The sequence below is a fragment of the Moesziomyces antarcticus genome (genome assembly GCF_000747765.1).
Source record: "Moesziomyces antarcticus DNA, scaffold: scaffold_v10015, strain JCM 10317, whole genome shotgun sequence".
In the NCBI taxonomy this organism is placed as follows: Eukaryota; Fungi; Basidiomycota; class Ustilaginomycetes; order Ustilaginales; family Ustilaginaceae; genus Moesziomyces; species Moesziomyces antarcticus.
Window position 1 is genome coordinate 321,788 of NW_014638995.1, and position 19,204 is coordinate 340,991.

General features: G+C 60.3%; 7 protein-coding genes and 1 non-coding gene across 8 annotated transcripts; 5 read left to right on the top strand and 3 right to left on the bottom strand.

Annotated features, from left to right (window-relative positions):
* Window positions 1-686: 686 nt before the first annotated feature.
* Window positions 687-1,802, top strand: PAN0_015c5141 (uncharacterized protein; the record flags this gene model as incomplete). The annotated part of the gene is made up of 3 exons (XM_014799451.1): window positions 687-932; window positions 1,026-1,126; window positions 1,199-1,802. 3 exons carry the CDS (start codon window positions 687-689, stop codon window positions 1,800-1,802), a joined length of 951 nt encoding a protein of 316 aa, XP_014654937.1.
* A 690-nt stretch (window positions 1,803-2,492) lies between these two features.
* Window positions 2,493-4,082, bottom strand: PAN0_015d5142 (small GTPase-binding protein; the record flags this gene model as incomplete). The annotated part of the gene is made up of 4 exons (XM_014799452.1): window positions 2,493-2,996; window positions 3,191-3,250; window positions 3,335-3,756; window positions 3,875-4,082. The coding sequence occupies 4 exons, from the start codon at window positions 4,080-4,082 to the stop codon at window positions 2,493-2,495; spliced, it is 1,194 nt and encodes a 397-aa protein (XP_014654938.1).
* A 1,730-nt stretch (window positions 4,083-5,812) lies between these two features.
* On the top strand, window positions 5,813-8,203 carry PAN0_015c5143 (acid protease; the record flags this gene model as incomplete). Its single annotated transcript, XM_014799453.1, has 1 exon — window positions 5,813-8,203. The coding sequence occupies one exon, from the start codon at window positions 5,813-5,815 to the stop codon at window positions 8,201-8,203; it is 2,391 nt and encodes a 796-aa protein (XP_014654939.1).
* A 2,677-nt stretch (window positions 8,204-10,880) lies between these two features.
* On the bottom strand, window positions 10,881-11,457 carry PAN0_015d5144 (uncharacterized protein; the record flags this gene model as incomplete). Its single annotated transcript, XM_014799454.1, has 2 exons — window positions 10,881-11,112; window positions 11,318-11,457. 2 exons carry the CDS (start codon window positions 11,455-11,457, stop codon window positions 10,881-10,883), a joined length of 372 nt encoding a protein of 123 aa, XP_014654940.1.
* A 1,137-nt stretch (window positions 11,458-12,594) lies between these two features.
* Window positions 12,595-14,688, top strand: PAN0_015c5145 (uncharacterized protein; the record flags this gene model as incomplete). Its single annotated transcript, XM_014799455.1, has 1 exon — window positions 12,595-14,688. One exon carries the CDS (start codon window positions 12,595-12,597, stop codon window positions 14,686-14,688), a length of 2,094 nt encoding a protein of 697 aa, XP_014654941.1.
* A 14-nt stretch (window positions 14,689-14,702) lies between these two features.
* PAN0_015d5146 (uncharacterized protein) lies at window positions 14,703-15,764 on the bottom strand (the record flags this gene model as incomplete). Its single annotated transcript, XM_014799456.1, has 1 exon — window positions 14,703-15,764. One exon carries the CDS (start codon window positions 15,762-15,764, stop codon window positions 14,703-14,705), a length of 1,062 nt encoding a protein of 353 aa, XP_014654942.1.
* A 535-nt stretch (window positions 15,765-16,299) lies between these two features.
* PAN0_t015c0006 lies at window positions 16,300-16,409 on the top strand. Its single transcript has 2 exons — window positions 16,300-16,335; window positions 16,374-16,409. It is a non-coding gene; the product is annotated as a tRNA-Thr (tRNA).
* A 312-nt stretch (window positions 16,410-16,721) lies between these two features.
* PAN0_015c5147 (uncharacterized protein) lies at window positions 16,722-19,193 on the top strand (the record flags this gene model as incomplete). The annotated part of the gene is made up of 1 exon (XM_014799457.1): window positions 16,722-19,193. The coding sequence occupies one exon, from the start codon at window positions 16,722-16,724 to the stop codon at window positions 19,191-19,193; it is 2,472 nt and encodes an 823-aa protein (XP_014654943.1).
* Window positions 19,194-19,204: the final 11 nt, after the last annotated feature.

The window sequence follows — 19,204 nt, forward strand, 5'->3', positions numbered from 1 at the left end:
TTGGCTCTCCGGTGCTGATGAGGCGTTCGGCGAGCAGGGCCCGTCTTGGCACGCGCGGGTGGGAAAGTGGAGTGCCCGCTGCACGAAATTCAGAGCATGATCTCAGCGTGCAGTCGAGCCAGTAAGCACGCTCCCCCCCCCNGCGTCTTGTTTAGAGCTCGTGGCCCTGCCCTTGCCTTCCATAGCTGTGATGGGAAAGTCATGAAAAGGTCATGCTGATACGCAGTCTAGGCTGTCGAAAGGGCTGTATTGATGGCGCGAGGTCGGGGCGTGCCGAAAGCCAGGCTGCTTTGCTGCAAGACCCGGCGAGATGCCGAGAAAGCGGTGATTCAGCTTTGCCCAGGCGTTCGCTTTTTTGGAGGCTCACAAATCTTCCGGCCGCGCTTTGATTTTGGGCATTGGGCATTTGCTGCAGCTCGGGCGTGCCGAAGCCAAGCCGATAGCGCTCGCTGCTCCAACACTTGGCACCGCTGACCAAAAGTCGAGCTCCTCCATCACAGAACACGACCGCCACTTTCAACCCTCTCGCACCTCAAATCGCAGCTGGAACCCTCTAGACACCACTTTGCGGTAAACGACCTATACGAGGCTCCGATATAGCCTCGACGCATCCTCTGAAGGGCGAACCGAAAGCCTCTCTTCTCGGCATAGACACGAATCGACCGTCACAACTGGTGCGGGTAACCATGGTTGGGCGCGGTGTGGGCACTTACCTGCTTGCGCTGAGCGCATTGGTCGCTTGTGCCTCTGCGTCGCCGGCATCGTCGTCGCTCTCGTCGCTGCCGCTTGCAGCGCGAGCCGAGGCTGCTACCGCCGACGGGAGCGACATCTTCCAGTCGTGCGTGCGCCGCTACAACACGTCGCGCATGAATCCGCTTCCGCAAGCAGGATACTTTAACCCCAACAATGCCACCAACGGAAGCATGCTCACCGTGAGTCTCCCTCCCCACATGTCGAGTTGTGCCATATGGCCGATCCCACCAACAACTTCATTTGACTAACTTTTTCTTTCGTTTGGGCTGCAGATTTGGTTGGATGGGACACCGGGTGAACCGATCAATGCGATCATTTCGGCCAACTCTTCCCCGGCTGTACTGTGCCCCGAAGGATTCTTGCGATACGCCACGTAAGTTTCCTTCCAACCCTGCTATGCTTTTGGCGCGGTATTTGGCTGACTTTTTCTGGATGGATACGACAGATCGATCAACTTTGGCGTGTCGTGTTTGGGCAACACGAACGGTACGCAGCAATACGCCAACCTGGGGGATGGATTCGGCCTACGCTCGCAGGGCAACTACGGTGGAGGCAATGGCGTGTTACGCTGGAACTATGGCGATACGACGTTCGGCACATGCAAGGAGTCGATCGAGGGCGACAACCATTTGCGCTGGTTCCTTCAAAACGGCACGGACGCTTTCAGTGGTGCGGTGTTCTTGGCGGTTAGTATGGAAGAGTCAGCAGCTTTGGGTCATAAGATTCAGCTGGATGGGTATAATCGTGGTCGGGATTATTTGGTGGGTAATGCGACGAGGAATGCGACGACTAGTTGGGGAGGGTATACGTGGGAGACGAGGGTGGAGTGGATACAGGCTGGCGTGCTGTTGAATGCCACCTCCGAGGGCGTTAACCATCCTGATGTGGCACTGCCAGGTCAGCCAGTACAGGATGGAAGAGTGGCGTTGCTCACTGTTAGGCAGGTGCAACAGCCGTCGACGCGCGCAGCTTCGGGTGCTCCCACAACGCACAAGGTTGGGTGGACTGCGCCAGTCGTACTGGGCTTGATCGCACTTGTCGTGTTCTAGCCCCATTCCGACCACAGACCCTGTAACACTTGTAATCGGATTCGCATATACACATGGTTGCGCGTCTGAATGATGTCGTGCAAGTCCAAGGTAGAGGCACTTGCGCAGCTTCCAATGCACCCACCACTCATCCAAGAGTCGACGGGGCTGCACCGATCGCAGTGGCACCGATCGCACGCGATTTCTAAGCGGAAAACTTGTACACTGTCAATCGGTTCCCCTGGCAACACAATGAACTCTGAAAAGACTCGTGGCCGGTCAAGCAGAGGCACTTCCACCAGCTTCTACAGGAATCAGAAAGGCGGCGGCGCTGCTCCATTCGTACTGACTCTGATCGCATTTGTTCTACCCACAAGCAATGGAGAATCTCAATCGGAATTCCATTCAAGATCCGTTGCTCGGCTTGCACCGATCGTCGCCACAGTCCTTGCCGAGGCAGACGGAAATGGCAGACATCTTGATTCAGCAAAAACAGCCGGGCTCGAACACGAAACGCGGACGCGGAAGAAACAGAAGGGTAGGGAGGAGGGCGAGGGCGAGGGGGAAAAGGGAGGGAAGAGCGAGGATGGATATCATGGTGCTTGTCATGGCGCTTGCTGACTGGCGGAGGCTGGCTGTGTGGGCGTGCGTTGCGTTGCGGTGGGGAAGGACTGTGCGACCGCGACGGGCTGGCAGGGACGGAGAGGAAAACTAGAGGACGGTGCAGCCTTTCCTCTTGGAGCCGCGGCTTCTTTGGACGAGCGCTGCGCGGGTTGCGTGTTCAAAGACTTCGCGGACGCCCTCGCCGGTCTTGGCGGAGCACTCGAGGTATCGGACGGCGCCGATCTTCTGTGCGACGGCCATGCCCTCTTCGGCCGAGACGGGGCGCTGGGAGGTCTTGCGGAGTTCGTCGACGATCTTGGGGTCGTGTCGGAGGTCCTTTTTGCAGCCGACGAGGATGATGGGGAGGTTCTGGCAGAAGTGGAGCACTTCGGAGATCCACTTTTCCTGCACGTTGTCGAGCGAGTCGGGCGAGTCGACGGCGAAGCAGATGAGGATGACGTGCGAGTCCGGGTAAGAGAGCGGACGCAGACGATCGTAGTCCTCCTGGCCGGCGGTATCCCAGAGTGCGAGCTCGACGTGGCGGCCGTCGACCTCTACGTCGGCGACGTAGTTCTCGAAGACGGTGGGGACGTACACCTCGGGGAAGGTGCCCTAGTGGGGGTCGAAAAGAGAAAGAGAAAGAGAGAGAGAGAACGGCGTGGTTAGCGGACGAAAACGATGGATGGAACAGGGGATGCCGATGGAAGATCGCAGGCGAGGTTTGTGGCTCATCCACATGTGATGTGGGCGGATGCGATGGAAGCTCGTGGATATGCGTGGTGGGAGTGGGCCGAGGCGCAACTTACCTTGGAAAAGACGATGAGGAGACAGGTCTTACCACAGGCACCGTCTCCGACGATGACGAGCTTTCGGCGAAGTTCAGACATGGCGATGGAGTGTTATGAGATGGAATGCAAAAAGGGAGCCGAGAAGGGGGTGGTGTGATGCACGGGCGATGCGATGCGGATATCGAAGATCGCTTGCAGATGGGGCCAGCTGTGCGATGCAGGTGATGAAGGCGCGCTCGAGAGATGTGACTGCCAAAGATCGAGAGCAAGCGACGAGGCGGGTCGGAGGATGGTCGAATGCAAGCGCGTGAGGAGGAGGAGGAGGAGGCGATCGAAAGCAAGCGCAGAAGGAGTGCCGAAGAGCTTCGAAGCGGTGACTGGCAGCTGAAACACGAGGATGCGTGTGTTGGAAAGCCGAGGGGTGGAAGACGAAGGCGAGGGGCGAAGGTGAAGATCAAAGATCAAAGATGGTTGCGGGAGTGGGTGTGGGATCAAAGAGGCAAAGGAGGTGTGGAGCAGAGAGAGATATGAGCTCTGGCTTGGGCTGGGCGGGGCTGGGCTGGGCTCAGCAGGGCTCGACTCGACTGCGCTTGACCGAAGGCAGAGGCAGAGGCGGAGCGGGTCGCCTGCCTGTCTGCCAACAAACTCGCGAAATCAAGACTGCCGAGCCGCTGTGCCGCGCGCGACTGAACTGCACCGTACTGCACTGCACTGTGCTGTGCTGTGCTGTGCTGTGCTCTGCTGTGGTGTGCTGCGTGCTGTGCTGGAAAAGGGTGCCGGGCGAGAGTTGGATTTGGATTGCTGTGTTGGGTTGCTGCGCCGCGCGCGTATGCTCTCTCTCTCTCTCCCGCTTGGCCTGCTTGACCGACGAAGCCCTGTTGAAATTCAAGCCAAAGCAGCCAAAATGCATTTCGACGGAACTGCGCTGTGCTGTGCTGTGCCGTGCTGCCAATCCAAATTTCCGCAGCCAAGGCTCTCAAGGCCCAAGGGCAGAGGGCGAGCGCGAAACGCACAGACGCCCACCAAAGCATTTTTGAAATGCTCGAATGGCAGGTTTGAAATGCGTCCGCCCGCTCATCTCGCCCGCCAGGCTGGCACTCGGACTCTCGACAGGGGTTCAATTCAAAATCGCTGTCGCAGCTGCAGCGTCGAATCAGAATGGCTGCGTGATGCGGCTGGGCCGGGATCGCGGCCGTCTTTCACAGCAAGCTGCACGAAACAACCCTCACGACGGCTGCCTTTGGAGCCTCGATGAGCCCTCTTGGACAGCATGCTGTCGATACAAATGTGGATCAGACGGTCATGCTAGGCTTTGCGATGCGAATCGACCTCGTGGCGCATCCAGGTTGGCCGGTCATGCTCAGCATCGTTCGAACGAGGATGGGCGAAGCGCTCGAGAGGCCAGCCGTACAGTAACATCATTGCACCGCAAAAGGGGAGACCGACGATGCGCTATTTTTGGTCCGCTGCGTTCGAGCAACAACAGCGGATCGATCCGATCAGGCGCTCGATTGCAGTATAAATTACAGATGCACGCCCGATCCATCGCTTTCTTTCGGCGCTCGCCCGGCTGGAGATCGCGCGCCAGTTGAACGCCGCCGCTGCTGCTGCTGCTGCTGCTGCTGCTGCTGCTGCACGCGAAAAAGCGCCGCCATCCGAACCGTCGCGCCATGTCCGATGAGAATTTACAAAAAGAAAGAGGCGCTCTGCATGTAGCCAAATCGCCAGCCCATCGGCGTAGTCGGATGATGTGCCTGAACACAGCCAGTACAGTGCAGTAGCTTAGCTCGGGCCAAGCGCTCGTACCACCGCTCTGAGCTTGTCCAAGCCAAGCGCGGCTCGATCCGAATCGACCACTGTGGGGTGAGCGGTGCGGGGCCGAGGGGGTTCGGGCGCCAGGGGCTGCTGGAAGTCCAAGCTCAACTGCATTTCGAGCGCATTTGGGTGCGTGCAGCGGCTAAGCTGAGCCTTCCAACGCGCGCCTTCCCGCCCCTGGAGCTTTCGAGTGAAGTCGAGTCGAGTCGAGTCGAGTCGAGTCGAGTCGACGCGCCCAATTTTCGCGGTGGTGGAGCAGTGTGGATGTGTGGGTCAGGAGAGACTGTGGTGTTGACCGCCTCTCTCTCTCTCTCTCTCCCTCTGTGTGTGCCTGTGTGCCTCAGTCGCTCAGAGCTCGATTTTTTTGGAGTTTGCGCTCCGTCCGACTGCCGCTGAATTTCGAGTTGAGAGCTGCGAGCGGCTGCTGCTGCTGCTGCCGCCGCCGCCCCACTCAGCATCCCTTCAAGCCTAACCGTCCCGCCGATGGCCAACTCCAACCACATTCACTCCACCCTCCTCAGCCCCTACCTCTGCTCCAGCCAGCTTTGCTCGAACCCTTTGCAGCGGCCACCACTTCCTCCTCCTCCTCCGACCACCACATCCTAGGGACCACCACGCCAGTCGTACACCAGCGTTTGCTTCAGCGGCCACCTTCTCTCCCTCCAGCCTTGGTCCTCTCGGAAGCACCCCGCACAAGGTCCAACACCTCCCCACGGCTCCGCGGCTTCTGCATGACGACAAACGCACGCTAGTCTTATAGCACTGCGCTGCTCCGCGCATTCGCTCCTTCCGCATCTTGTCCACGCCTCCTTGGTCTCTTTCATCATGTGGATGTCGTTGCGGCCTCGCTCGCTCGCCGACTCGCCGGCTCAACAGCTGCTCAACCGTCGACAAGCGTCGGCTTCTTCCTCGACATCCTCCGCCTCCCCAACAACAACATCCGACAATGGCTCCTCTTCATCCGCTTCCGCTTCCGCTTCCGCATCCGCATCTTCATCCTCCTCATCCTCGGGCTCCTCCTCGGGCGGAATCGCAAATGGAGGCATGGGCTCCCCAGCTTCCGGCACCCTCAACAGCACTCGCATCGTCCTCGGCCGCGGCTTTGCAAACGGTCAGCTCACCTACACCGTTCCCATCGCCGTCGCAAATCAGCAGATAAACGCTCAGCTCGACACCGGCAGCGGCGACCTCTGGCTCGCAAACCAGGATTGCGATTCCGACTCGTGCAAAGGTCACCAGGGCCTCAGTGTCCTCAAGTTCAACGACCGTGCAGACTCGGTCGTAGACCAGGACACCCCCTTCAACATCAGCTACCTCCTCGGTTCCGCCTCGGGTCAGGTAAAGACCGCCTCCATGCTCTTTGGCGACCCCGACACATCGCGCCTCATCGTCAACTCACAGGCATTTGGCTCCTGCAACGACGTATCCAACGAGGACATGGACTCGGGCAACTTTTCCGGCGTCATCGGCGTAGGCCCTCCCGCCAACAGCCTCATCCAGGCCGACCTCAACGCCACCAGCAACACCGCCTTCCTCAACGTCGGCGTTCGCCCACCCGAGACCGGCGCCGTCCTCGCAGGCTTCTGGACAAACGCCCGTCCCGGTCGCAGATTCATGGGCATCGGCCTCCAGCGCCTCGAAGAAGACGGCGGCAAGGGCGACAGCCTCCTCACCATCGGCAACCACGACCCTGCCTACGCCGGCTCCACCGACCCTCGCATCAACTTCACCAGCGCCGTCGGCGACGCAGACGGCGTCGTCCGCCACTGGCGCGTCCCGCTCACCGAAATCAGCGTCCAGCTCCAGCACGGCGTCGTAGAACCCATCCCCATCGGCACCTCCAGCGTCATCTCCGGCTCCAACCCCATCGCCGTCTTTGACTCGGCCGCCAGCATCAACCTCGGGCCCGAAGGCACTCTCAACGCCCTCTACGGCGCCTGGGGCATCGGTCCGGCCTCCGACGGCGGCTACTACGTCCCCTGCGACCTCCAGATGAACGTCACAATCTCCCTCGGCGGCATCCGCGTACCCATCCACCCGCTCGACGCCAGCCTCCAGACCGGCTCGGGCAACGGCCCTTCCAATGACGGCTCCTCCTGCCTCGGCTCCTTCCAGGCGCTTCGCTCGCTCTCCGGCTCCTCCAACGGCGCCAACCTCAACTCGAGCTTCCTCCCCGCCGACTTTGTTCTCTCGCCCGCCTTTATGCGCAGCGCCTACACCGTCTTTTCGTGCGACGACGGCCTCAACACCACGCAGGCTCAGGCGGCCAACATGACCGTCACTAGCCCTTGCCAAGCCGCCATCGGCCTCCGACCGCTCGTCAACATGACCGCCGCCACCCAGCAGTTCACCGCCGTGCGCATCAAGAAGCAGAGCCTCGGCCAGTCCGGTCTGCACGGAGGACACTCTAGCTCCGGCTCGAGCAACTCCAAGGGCCTCTCCGAAGGCATCAAGGTCGTCATTGGCTGTGTGTGCGCCATCATCGTCATTGCCGTGCTCTTTGGCGTCGCTCTCTGGAGGCTGCGCAGGCGCCGACGTCGCATCGCCGCTGCTCGTGCCGCTCTCTACGCCAATCAGGGCGAAAAGGGCGCAGGCCCTGCCGCAGGTGCTGGTGCAGCGGGCGCCGGTGGAGCGCTGGGCCACGCCAAGAAGCAGAGCAATCCGTACAGCGTGGTCAAGATCGACGGCCTCACCGTGCCCATGGAGGTGCTCGGTAAGGACGACGACAGCAGCAGCCAGGTGGTGCTCTCGCCCGCCCAGCGTGCCAAGGCGCGCCAGCTCCACCACATGCACGGCGTCTTTGACGACGAGCTCCAGGACGACGAGCTCGGCCGCGGCGTCGATCCACAGTGGGGCGAGGAGGCGCCGCCCAACCCGCAACACCTGCACGCCGCCGGCCTGCTCTCGTGGGACGTCTCGTCGACCGGCTACGTCGATGCACGTCAGGTCAAGAACGCCTACCTCGCGTCGCTGTCCGAGGACGAGCGCAAGGCGTTCCTCGAATCATCGGCGCGGCGCCCTGCCGAGCCCGAATTCGCGCAGACCTCCGTGTCGTCGCCGCTGCAGACGCTGGATGACCACAGCGTCCAGTTGAGCCAGACGCACCACGACGTGCGCTCCGACTCGCAGCGCAGCTCGCAGCTCTACTCGCAAAATCGCTCGAGCGCACGCGCCTCGTCCCCCGCACCCCTGCTGCAGCACGACGAACTGCGTTGATCTCGCTTTGCCTACAATTTTTTATATATCGTAACGGACACTCTCTGATTCTATTCCAGCTGTTTGGTTCATGGATTTCATTCCTCGCTTCATCGCCTCGGTCTTGGTTGCTCCTGCTATGTACCATTTGCACACGGTCCCGAAGGGCCCCACATTCAGTCGCTCGCTTTTGCACTCTCAATTACCCATTGCTCATTGCTCCCTACCAAGGTGCGACCTTGCCCAGATGTGACGTTATCCAGGTGTGTGTGGATGAGGAGAATACTTGTTGGATGTGTTTCGCATGGGTCGTTGCACGAGTTGTTTGTTACATTTGCCTGACCCGGTGGATGTTGGATGCTTGGCTGGATCGGACGATGCTCTCTCAGTCTGGCGTGGAACCCCCCCCCCCCCCCCTCCTCGCCTTCCATTCTGTGTTGCTCCTGCTGTGCACCATTTGCACGTGGTCGACAAACGGCCGCATACTCTCACTCGTCTTTACCTCTTGCACTTTGAAACATCCATTTGCTCATCGCTTGTTGCTCATTGTCCGTTGTCCGGTGCTGAGGTGCGAAGTTGACCAGTTGGGCGCTGATCTCGATGTACCTACTAGTTCGTTGTGTGTCGGATCGGGCGTCGCAGAAGTTGTAAAATCTGCTACAGTAGACTCGGTCGGTTGCCGGATGCTCGCCTCGTCACAGTCGCTCCGGCTGTGTAGCACTTGCGCACGGTTCCACAAGACTGCACACTCGCACATCCGCTCGCTCTTGCTCTTGCACCGTCAGATTCCCATTGCCCCATTGCTCTTTGCTCGTTGCCGAGGTGCGAATTTATCCAAGTGTGTAGGGATGTAGATGCGCCTACTAGTGGGTTGTGTGTCGCGCAAGGGGCTAGCGTCTAGTCGTCGCATATTGGCCTCTTGCCGAGGTGTGACATGGCCAAGGTGGGTCCGGATGATTGTACGGTGCATTAGGGCGTTTGGATCACCTGAGTCATGTGATCGACTCGGTGGGATGCTGGACGCCAGCCCGCATTCGATGGTGCTCATGCCACACACTCGCTCGTCCTGGGCCTTGCTCTTGCGTGTCCATTGGTTGCTCTTGCCTGTTGCCCAGGTGTGACATTGCCCCCGGGGGTGTGGATGAAGATGAGACGACGGGCTGGTTGTGTGTTGCTTTGGTCGCTGCATGAGTTGTTTGTGACATTTGTTCGACTCGGCGGATGTCGGACGCTCGCCTGCATCCAAAAGCGCCGACTCGCTCGCAGTGGGCACTCGCCTCGTCTCGTCATTGTTGCGCCTGCTACGTATGTACCATTTGCACACGGTCGACAAAAGGCCGCATACTCTCACTCGCTTTGCACCTTGCACATTCAACTACCCATTGCCCATTGCTCATTGTCAATACGTGACGTTTGCCGTGTGTGTGCGTACGAACGTGTGCGCTCTTGTTGCTTGCCTGTTGCATCGGACGTTGCATGAGTTGTGGCATTGGATGGTGCTGTCGAGTCATCACGCATTGCCCCCTGGCCCAGGTGTGACATTGCCCAAGTGTATGCGCATCAAGACGTGCCTACTAGTCACTTCTGCGTTGCTGCTGAGTGGCTACATTTGCTAGACTCGGTTGGATGCTGGAACCTCACCTAAATTCGCCCGTGCTTTCTCGCCCTCGTGTGTGGTTCACGCCGCCTCGTCATCGCCGCTCTGCTTCGTACGTACGATTTGCACACGGTCAACAACAATCCATGTCCCCTCATTCGCTTTTCCTCTTTGCTCTTTGCCCGTTGCCGAGGCGTGACACAGCGTAAGTGTGTGCGGATCCAAATGTGGCTATTGCTCGGTGGTGTGCCGCATTGGGCGTGACTGTCGTCATATTTGCGAGCCTTGTTGTTGCAGACGAGTGAGACGGCCGACCTCCGCGTACATTGCTGCTTCGATGATCTGCACACGGTCCCCTCACACTGCTTCTTGCCAAGGTGTGACGTTTGTCGTTTCTGTGCATGCAGTGTCTGTCGCATTGAGCGTTGCTGTAGAGTCGTGAAGCATTGCACGTTGCCTGTTGCCGGTGCGCCAAGCTCGCACGGTCGTGTGCGGATCAAGATAAGCGTCTTTGTCGCTTCTGTGTGGCAGAACGGCATGGTGTCTAGTCGTCACACATTGCGCGTTGCTCAGGTATGACATTGTCAAAGTGGGGGTGTGGACGAAGGATCCCCACTTGTTGCTCCTTGGCCGCATCGGAGGTTGCTGCCGAGTCGCAACAAAAGCTAGCCGTGATATCGCCGTACGAAACACCTTCACATGCACTGCTGATTCGTGACCGTGCATCGCATTTGCACGCGATCGGAGATGTACCAGACCGTTTTGTCGGAGTGCAAATGGATCGACAAATGGTGTGCGAATGACATCGCAGCGTCCAGGCAAGGTCGAGGTTGAACGAGTTGCCCGGACGACGGTTCGTGCAATGACATGGTGAGTAGTTCCAGAGAGGCTGTGCTGGCATCCATGGCGAGATTCAAGCTGCCATCGTCATCGTCACTCGGACCATCACGCCGCACAAAAGCAACTCGAGACAGAAGCAGCAAAGGTGCTATGTCATTGCGCGCACGCCTGCAAGCGGAGGCGTCGGCTTACGTCGAAGAGGTGGAAGCACGCGCGGGGCGAGCAAGTGCGGCTATGGCTGTGGGCCTAGGCTGGCCTGCACTAGGCCTTTCGATCGATCTCGGTCGGCGTCGGCACAGTGGTGGAGAGGGTGGCACGCCAAGCCTTGTACTCGTCGATCAGCACGTGAACGTCAGGGAACACCCAGAGACGCTCGGGCACAATCTCGTCGCTGACATCGAGGCTTCCATACCGCTCCGCATACCACGCCTTTCCCTGAGCGTCGAGCTTGAGGTAGAATAACGCAACTTCTATGTGGTTCGGCGTGATGATTCTGTTCTTCGCTCAACGTGCGCCATAAAACGAAGAAAGCGCTCCGCGTTGAAGGTGGTCATGGGATCAAGTGCAATAATTGTCAGGCAAGGCGTGGCTACGCTGCGTATGTATGCGAAGAGCAGCGAAGGGGTTGAGTGTGTGCGGACTGCGATGGCGATGGGTCAGCAACGACGTACGAGACTGACTGGAACGCGAGTGTGTACCTACAACGGAGAAGGACCGTATTGGAGGTGATGATGGTGTGGTGGAAAGGAGCGAAGGTGGTGACGAGGATGGCGATCGGTTTATAAACCGGCTGTACCGAATCGATACGCATCAAGCTCAAGCAAAGGCTGCAGACCATGCATGACGCAGATTCTCACGCAGCTGGGTTTCGCCACATTGCTGCAAGTCAGAGTGGCGAGAAGAGATCGGCAGCAGGCCAATTCGGTTCGATGATAGCCTCCAGGTGCTTGCGTGATCTCAAGAGATAGCGTCTTTGACCAGGAGCGGTGCATAGACAGCAGACAGCTCTCTCTCTTTTTTGAGGACCGGGAGAGGCCCTGGTCTCAGGGACTGCTTCCCATTTACACCAGGCTCGTATTGCAATCGAGTGTCAGCAGCCTGGACGACGACGGTCACTGTTCGTGAGACGCAGACCCGAGACAAACTAACCGCAGAGACAAGCAACTTAATCACTATCCACACTGTTTGATACGATTAGTCCCATACCGGGTCGGTGGGTTGCAGGCCTGACACCTGCCTGCATCTGCCTGAGCCCTTTACGCTTCAACTACATGCGAGTGCGCGTGCTCTTGATGTCTCCGGTTCGCCAGGTAAAATGTTGCGGAGACCTCGATGGCGTCATGGCTGTTCTGCTCTCGTCCGCGACAGCAGCGTTTGCCTGTCGAGGCTCTTTTCACTACAAAGTGGGGGCTGCTGCGACTGTGAGACATGTTGAGCCTGACGCCGTCAGCTGAGGACGATGGTCTTGCTGTCATCGGAAAAGTACAAGGTACCCTCTCAAATTGCTGCTCGTCGTAATCATGTCGACATTGCAGGCAGCCAGCTCGGTTGCTGCAGCGAAAGAAACCCAAGAAATTACTTTCCCGCCTGGATTTCCTCTCGGCCTACGTTTCAGTGCCCGGTGCTCTCAACTCTGATTGCATATGCAGCAAGATTTGGCGCAAGTAATCGATGCAACCGACAAGCTCGTCTGCGTGCGCTTTGCGAAGCGGAGGTCAACAGTGTGCAGGGCGCAGGGCGCAGCGAGTAGGGGGATTGCGGAAGCGGGTGGTAACCGGCGATGCACCTCCACGTCGACCCCGGCAACTTCGGAATTCGGAGCATTTGTGCCGGGGCCCTCTCGTTTCGACTTTTGGCGGCCCTTTGTTGCTCAGCTTGGTCCTCTCTGCCTCCAACATCACACGCTCTCAATCCACCCTTCGCTCCATCTCAGCACGAGCGAAGCGTACTGGGCCGGGGGGACCACGTGGGCAGCATGCCTCGTTCGCTCGTCGACACGGTCTACTCGGGCACCGAGTGGTTTGCGTCCATCGCAGCACCGCCGCTCCGAACCACGTACGACTTTCTCTTTCCGCCGCTCGACCTGCTCGATGACACTCGCGATGCAGCCGCCGTCGGACGCAGAGCAAGTTCAATACCGCCCCCACCACCGACGTACGACGACGAAGTGGAGGCTTGGGATAGCTTCTCGGACAGCCCGTGGAGCTTTGTTACGAGTCGGTATACGATCGCGCTGGTGGCAGTGGCGATCGTCAACAATAGGATTCAGCACATTTGTCGGCCGCGTGGAGGCGCACGTACACGACTTTCGCAGCTCCAGAGGGTGGCGCTACGATTGCCGGGGCTTGTGCTGCTTGCGCGCGCGGTGCTGATTTTTGCAACGGTGGTGGTGGATGCGTTCGTGGCGCCGACCAACCCGCTCTACGCGGCGCTGCGCAAGACAACGACGCTAGGGTGGAGGGATACGTGGCTGGCGCACAAGCCGGTGGGTGGCTGGGCGGGAGAGAGGTTCGGAAGCAGCAGTCGCGATGCGCTGCTGCGTGCGCGAGACGCTACCGCCATGTGGGCCGCCTTCACTTCGACGTGTGTGGCGGTGGTCAGCGATGCGCTCATCCGCAGCCTCGATGCGGACCGCGACGAACCGGGCGCGTTCAACCTGGTGGGCTTTGCGTTTTTGCTGCACTTCCACTCGTTCACGCCCGACGCACCTGCGACGGAGCACGTCTACCTGTGCATCCTGCTGCAGCTGCTCCAGCTCTGGACGATTGCGCTCACGCGGTGTCGACGGCCCGTGTACGTGCCGCGGCTAGTCGTATCGGGCGTGTTTGGCGTGGTGTCGCTGGTGCACTATGTGGCGGTGGAATACACGACGGGACAGTATCCGTTTCTCGAGGTGCTCAGTCGCGCGCCGGAACTGGCACTCGTGTGCATCATCGCACTCACCGTCGGGCTGCATGCACTCACCATGCTGCTGCTCGAGGGCAGGGTGCAACCGCACCGCCTGCTGTTTTCAAGATCCAACATGCCCGCGTGGGAAGAAGACTGGTCGCTCGCACTGTTCAAGCTCGGCACGGCGTGCATGGAGTCCACGCGGCTCACGGGCATGGAGCGCGAGGCGGAACCGCTCGTCGTATGGCATGCGCCCTACCTCGAACTCGGACGCACCGGCAACATTGAGCTCGTCGAGCCGCCCACGCGCGCCATCACCGCAATCGACGAGGCTGGACTGGCGAGGGAGGTCAAGGAGGTGCGCATCGAGACGGTGCGCCAGAGCGGATGGTCGTTCGGCCATGCGGGGCTGGCGAGGGTGCAGGCAGCGGCGCAGTTTGGGCTCGCCACGCTGCGTGTGGTAACAACGATCATGATGGCTGTGGCAAAGCGCGTGGCGAGGGCAGTGGGGGTCGAGCTGCGCGTGCCCGCCTGGGCGTTCCGTGCAGCGAGGGGCGTGAGGCTCGTCTGGCACGGTACCAATGGAGAGGCGCGCCGACAGGCTCGGCAACAGCAGACGCAAAGACAGGTGCAACGCTTCCGACCCATGGTGTCACCCGCCGAAGTGGTGCACGAGGAGCTGGACGAGGAAGATACCGACTTTGCGGCGTCGGACGCCGAGACCGAGTCGATCCACTCGGCGTCGTCGGACTCAGTAGGGGCCGACGAGATCTCGCACCTGATTTCCGAGCACACGTCGTCGGAGGTGGTTGCGGACAGCGAGGCGTTCAACCAGCTGCTGCTTGCGCACCTCACGCGCAGCGCAGCGCCACTCACACGCTCGCGCTACACGGCGCTTCTTCCACGCGGCGAAGACGATGCCTTATCAGCCGCGGTTGCCGATCGTCGACGCTCGGGAGGGCCGGTGGCAAGGGACGATGCACGCCGACTGTGCGTCGTGTGCTGCACGGAAGAACGCAACGTGATCTGCTGGCCGTGTCGCTGTCTCGCACTGTGCATGGACTGTCGCGAGCATCTCGCCTCGCAACCGCCTGCGCGCTCACGCGGCCAACCACACACGCACCTCTGCCCCACATGCCGCACACCCGTCCAAGCCTTCAGCCGGCTGTACATTCCCTGATGAAATTGGCGACGTTAGTGCTGCATTTTGAAGACGGTCTTGAGCACCTTTCGGTCGTTGAAGAGCTTGTAGTACTCGGGTGCGTCTTCGATGGGTCGGGTGTGCTGGATGAAGCTGCCGAACAGGTCGTGGTGTTTGGCGAGCAGTTTGACGGCCGGGTCAAAGACGGCGCGCACGGGGCAGCGGCCGAACTGGAAGCGCAGATTCTTGTTGTACAGATCGAGCCCCTCGAGCGTGACGGCGTGCGTGTGGATGCCGCACGACGACACCACGCCAAAGTTGCGCACGATCTTGACGGCGAGCTTGAGCGCATCCTCTGCTCCGACGACCTCGAGCGCCACATCGGCTCCACGGCCCTCGGTGGCGTCCTTGAGCACCTGGACGCAGTCGTCGTCGGTGAGGTGGAGCGGGATGGCGCCGTGCTTTTTGGCTTCGGCCAGACGCTCGGGCACGCTGTCGATGGCATAGACCGTCTTGAAGAACGAGCAAGCTGCCGTGACGGCACAAAGGCCGACGGGGCCACAGCCGATGACGACCGCCACCGAGTCCTTGCGCTCGGCATCGTTGAGCATGGTGTAGGCGTTGTTGGCGACAAAGTAGCCCGTGGGGAAGATGTCGGCGGTGAGCAGCATGATTTCGTCGGGCACGTCGGCGGGGATCGGGTAGAGGGTTGTATCGGCGAGCGGCACGAGGACGTACTCTGCCTGCGCACCGTCGAGGGGCACACTGCCAAACACGCGCGACTGGGTGCATCTTCCGGTCTGGCCGCGGTTGCAGAAGAAGCAGTCGCCACACGACACGGTGAAGGGCGACACCACCTTGTCGCCCTGCTTCCAGTTCTTGATTCCCTCGCCGATGGTGTGGACCGAGCCGACGAATTCGTGGCCCAGCACAAAGTCGTAGTGCGGCACGGGCTGGTGGCCGCGGTAGATGTGCAGGTCCGAACCGCACAGCGCGGCGAGGCTGACCTTGACCACCACTTCGCCCGGACCGGGCGTGGGGATGGGTCGTTCGACGACGGCGACCTTTTCGGGGCCCTGGATGACGACCGCCTTCATGGTAGTAGGTGCAGACATGGCGCAATGCTCCGGTAGCGGTGTTCGAGTTGATGTTGATGCCAAGACGAGCGGGTACGAGTGCAGAGCCAGCGAGCGTGGGGGGAGAGTATATATGGAGTGGGCGTGCGGGGAAGGATGGCACGGACCCTTTACGCAGCTCTGCTGTGGAGGCGAAAAGGCGGATGTCGCGTGCGAAATTAAGCCAGAATTCCCCGTTGGCTTTGCGCCTCAGTCCCGGCTAGATGGCCGGCCTTCGACGCGCTTTCCTTGCCGGCGCAGCGATGTGCTAGCCCCGAGTGCCTCCGTTGAGCCTCAGCAGGTCATATGATCTTCTTGCGCTCCTTGGCCTGCCGAGCGACCAAGGCCGCTCCCGTCGACTGCCATCAGTCATGCGTGAGGCGCAGAATCCACCAATCCACAAACACATAGCCCTCCCACTTGCGAGCACGAATCAGCCGCACAGATCGAGCCCATAGAGCGACATCGATTGTATGAATTCGTGTCAGAACTTGAACAGAATATATATGCAATACCGCACGCACGTGCCTAGAAAGCCCGTATAGCTTAGTGGTAGAGCATCAGTCTTGTATCAAGACGCTGAACAGCAGGTCGCGCGCCGCTACTCACAACTGAAGGTCACTCGTTCAAACCGGGTTGCGGGCAGTTTTTTGGCCCACATTAAAGTAGGAAATTTTTCAGGCTGAGAACTAAAAAGAAAACAGGAAAGAAAGGGGGAAGTCGGTGACGCTGGCTTGCGAAAGTGGAGCATTTTTGCAGATTTTTTGGCGGAAGCGAAAATGCCTAAATGCCAAAATGCCACGCGATCCATGCGGACCATCATGCCTTTCTCTTCCGCTCGTACCATCACATCCTCATCCACATCCTCATCCTTCCTACAGCGCCGCAACGGTACCACCTCACAGCTGACAGCAGCGTAGCTCAGCGCTTGCTTGCTAGCTCTCCGCCTCGACACCGATGTCCGACTCGTCTTCGTCGCAGTCATGGCTCTCGTCGCTCTCGACGCCCAGCGGTAGGAACGCCCTCATCCTCACCTCGGTTGCTCTCGGCTCGTCGCTCGCTACGGCGGCAGCCATCTTTGGCACACAGCGCGTCACTCGCCGCAAGAAGCGCCAGGATCTCTCGGACACCGTCGCCAAGTCCGCCAACGCCCAGGCCACCGATCGTCTTCAGCGCTTCGACCTCCACCAACGCGATGAGGCTTCCTCCTCCACCGACGGCGGCACGCCGCGCTACCTCTCGGGCCTTCAGAGCAACTCGCTCCGCCCCGCTTCCAACCTGCGCAACTCCACCAGCTTCCACTCGCCCACCATGCCCCAGTCGCCCGCGGCGCCCTCGCGCGCAGAAACCATAGGCCGTGCAGACACCTTTTCGCGCAAACGTCAGCCGTCGGTCGAACAATGGGACGAGAGCCTCATCCGCGAGCAGCTCTCGCGCAATTACAGCTTCCTCGGCGAAGAAGGCATGAGCGCCATTCGCAATGCCTTTGTCATCGTCGTCGGCGCAGGCGGCGTCGGTTCCTGGGCCGCCCTCATGCTCCTCCGCTCCGGCGTATCCAAGCTGCGCCTCATCGACTTTGACCAGGTCTCGCTCTCGTCGCTCAACCGCCATGCGTGCGCTACGCTCGAGGACGTCGGCAGACCCAAGGTGGTGTGCTGCGCCGAAAAGTTCGCACAGATCGCTCCCTGGGCCAAGCTCGAGGCGTGGGTGGAGCTCTTCCGCGGCGACGAGGCAGAGAGGCTGCTCGGTGGCAATCCGACCTACGTCGTAGATGCCATCGACAACATCGACACCAAGGTGGAGCTACTGCGCTTCTGCGCCGAACGCAAGATCAAGGTGATCAGCTCCATGGGCGCCGGTGCCAAGAGCGACCCGAGTCGCATCCAGATCTCGGACATCAGCGTCACCTCGGAGGATCCGCTCGCGCGCAGCGTGCGTCGCCGTCTGAGGGCGCTCGGTCTGCCACCCATCCCGCCCAAGGAGGTCGAGGACAGGGCAAAGCGCGAGGCGGAACAGCTCGAAAAGGCGCACGGCCAGCCTGCTCGACCGCACAACCACAACCACAAGAAAAAGGGCGCCAACAAGGCCAAGCTCGATGCGCCAGCGGCGGCGGATCTCGACCGCACACCCATGAAGCCCAGCGCGAGCGACGAGCTCGTCCGACGAACGGCGAGCAACGGCAGTAGCGGCGCATCTTCGCCCAAGGTACCACCGAGTCCCAGCGCAAGTGGGTTTGGGCTGCAGGCGCGACACCCGCGCCACGTCACGTCGTCTCCCTCGCCGCTGGCGTCGCGGAGTGGAAGTGCCACAGATCTTACTGCCCTCAACGGAGCCAGCGTGCCGTCTGCTTCTGCAGCGAGCTCCAGGGCGGTTTCGGGCGCACTGCCGCAGGCGCCACGACACAGCCGTCGCGCGAGCAGCGTGTCGTCGTTCGGCTCGGGTGCATATGCTACGCCCATGACGACGCCGTCGGACGAGATGGCGGCCCTCCTGCCCGATGAAGGCGATACCAGTCTGCGGCCGTTGGATGAGCAAGATGACGGGGGGTTGTCGGCTACAGCGCACGGTCTGGATCGAAGGGCGTCGCAGAGCAGTGCGGCTGCATCGGATGCAACGGCAGTGGATCTGGCAGCGCATACAGCTCCGCGCACGCAGCTGAGTGAGAAGCTGCGTCGTCGAGTGTCGGAGGTGGAGGAGCTTTCGCCATCGCCCTCGTCTTCATCGCCGGCGCTTTCGAGGTCGGCATCGTTCAAGCCCTCGCTTAAAGGTGCAGAGGAGGAGCCGTTGGTGGAGCCGGGATTCTTCATCCCGTGCGTCTACTCGACCGAAAAGTCGGACACGCGCTTGCTGCCGCTGGACGACGACGAGTTCGATCGAGGCAATGTGGACGAGCTTGCTGCGCTCGAGGACTTCCGTGTTCGCATCCTGCCCGTGCTTGGTCCACTGCCGGCCATGTTTGGATTGGCAGTGGCGACGTTTATTATCTGCGAGATTGGCGGGCAGAAGATGGAGCCTCTGGCGTTCAAGGGCAGGAGGAAGCTGTACGAGAAAATGTTCCACGATCTATCGGTATCCGAGTCCCGACACCCCGTTCCCGGGTCAGAGGTTAGGAGCAAAGACGAGGGACCCAGACACTATATCCCGTTCAGCGTCAATGATGTGGCGTACCTCTTCGAAGAGGTGTTTAGAGGCAGAAGCGTCGTACCCCCCTACGACAGCTTGTCGGGTGCACAGCTGGAGAGATGGGATTCGACGCTGCCCATCAGCTTTCAGAATGTGGCGCTCTTCTCGAGGGCGCAGGCCAAGGTGCACGAACAAGAGGTGCTCAAGAAAGGTAGAAGCCCCGTAGAGGTCTGGGGCCAAGGTGCGGCTCATATGATCAAGAGAAGGATGGCAAGCGAAAGACGCAGCGGCTTCTTCCGATTCTGAATGTCTCAATG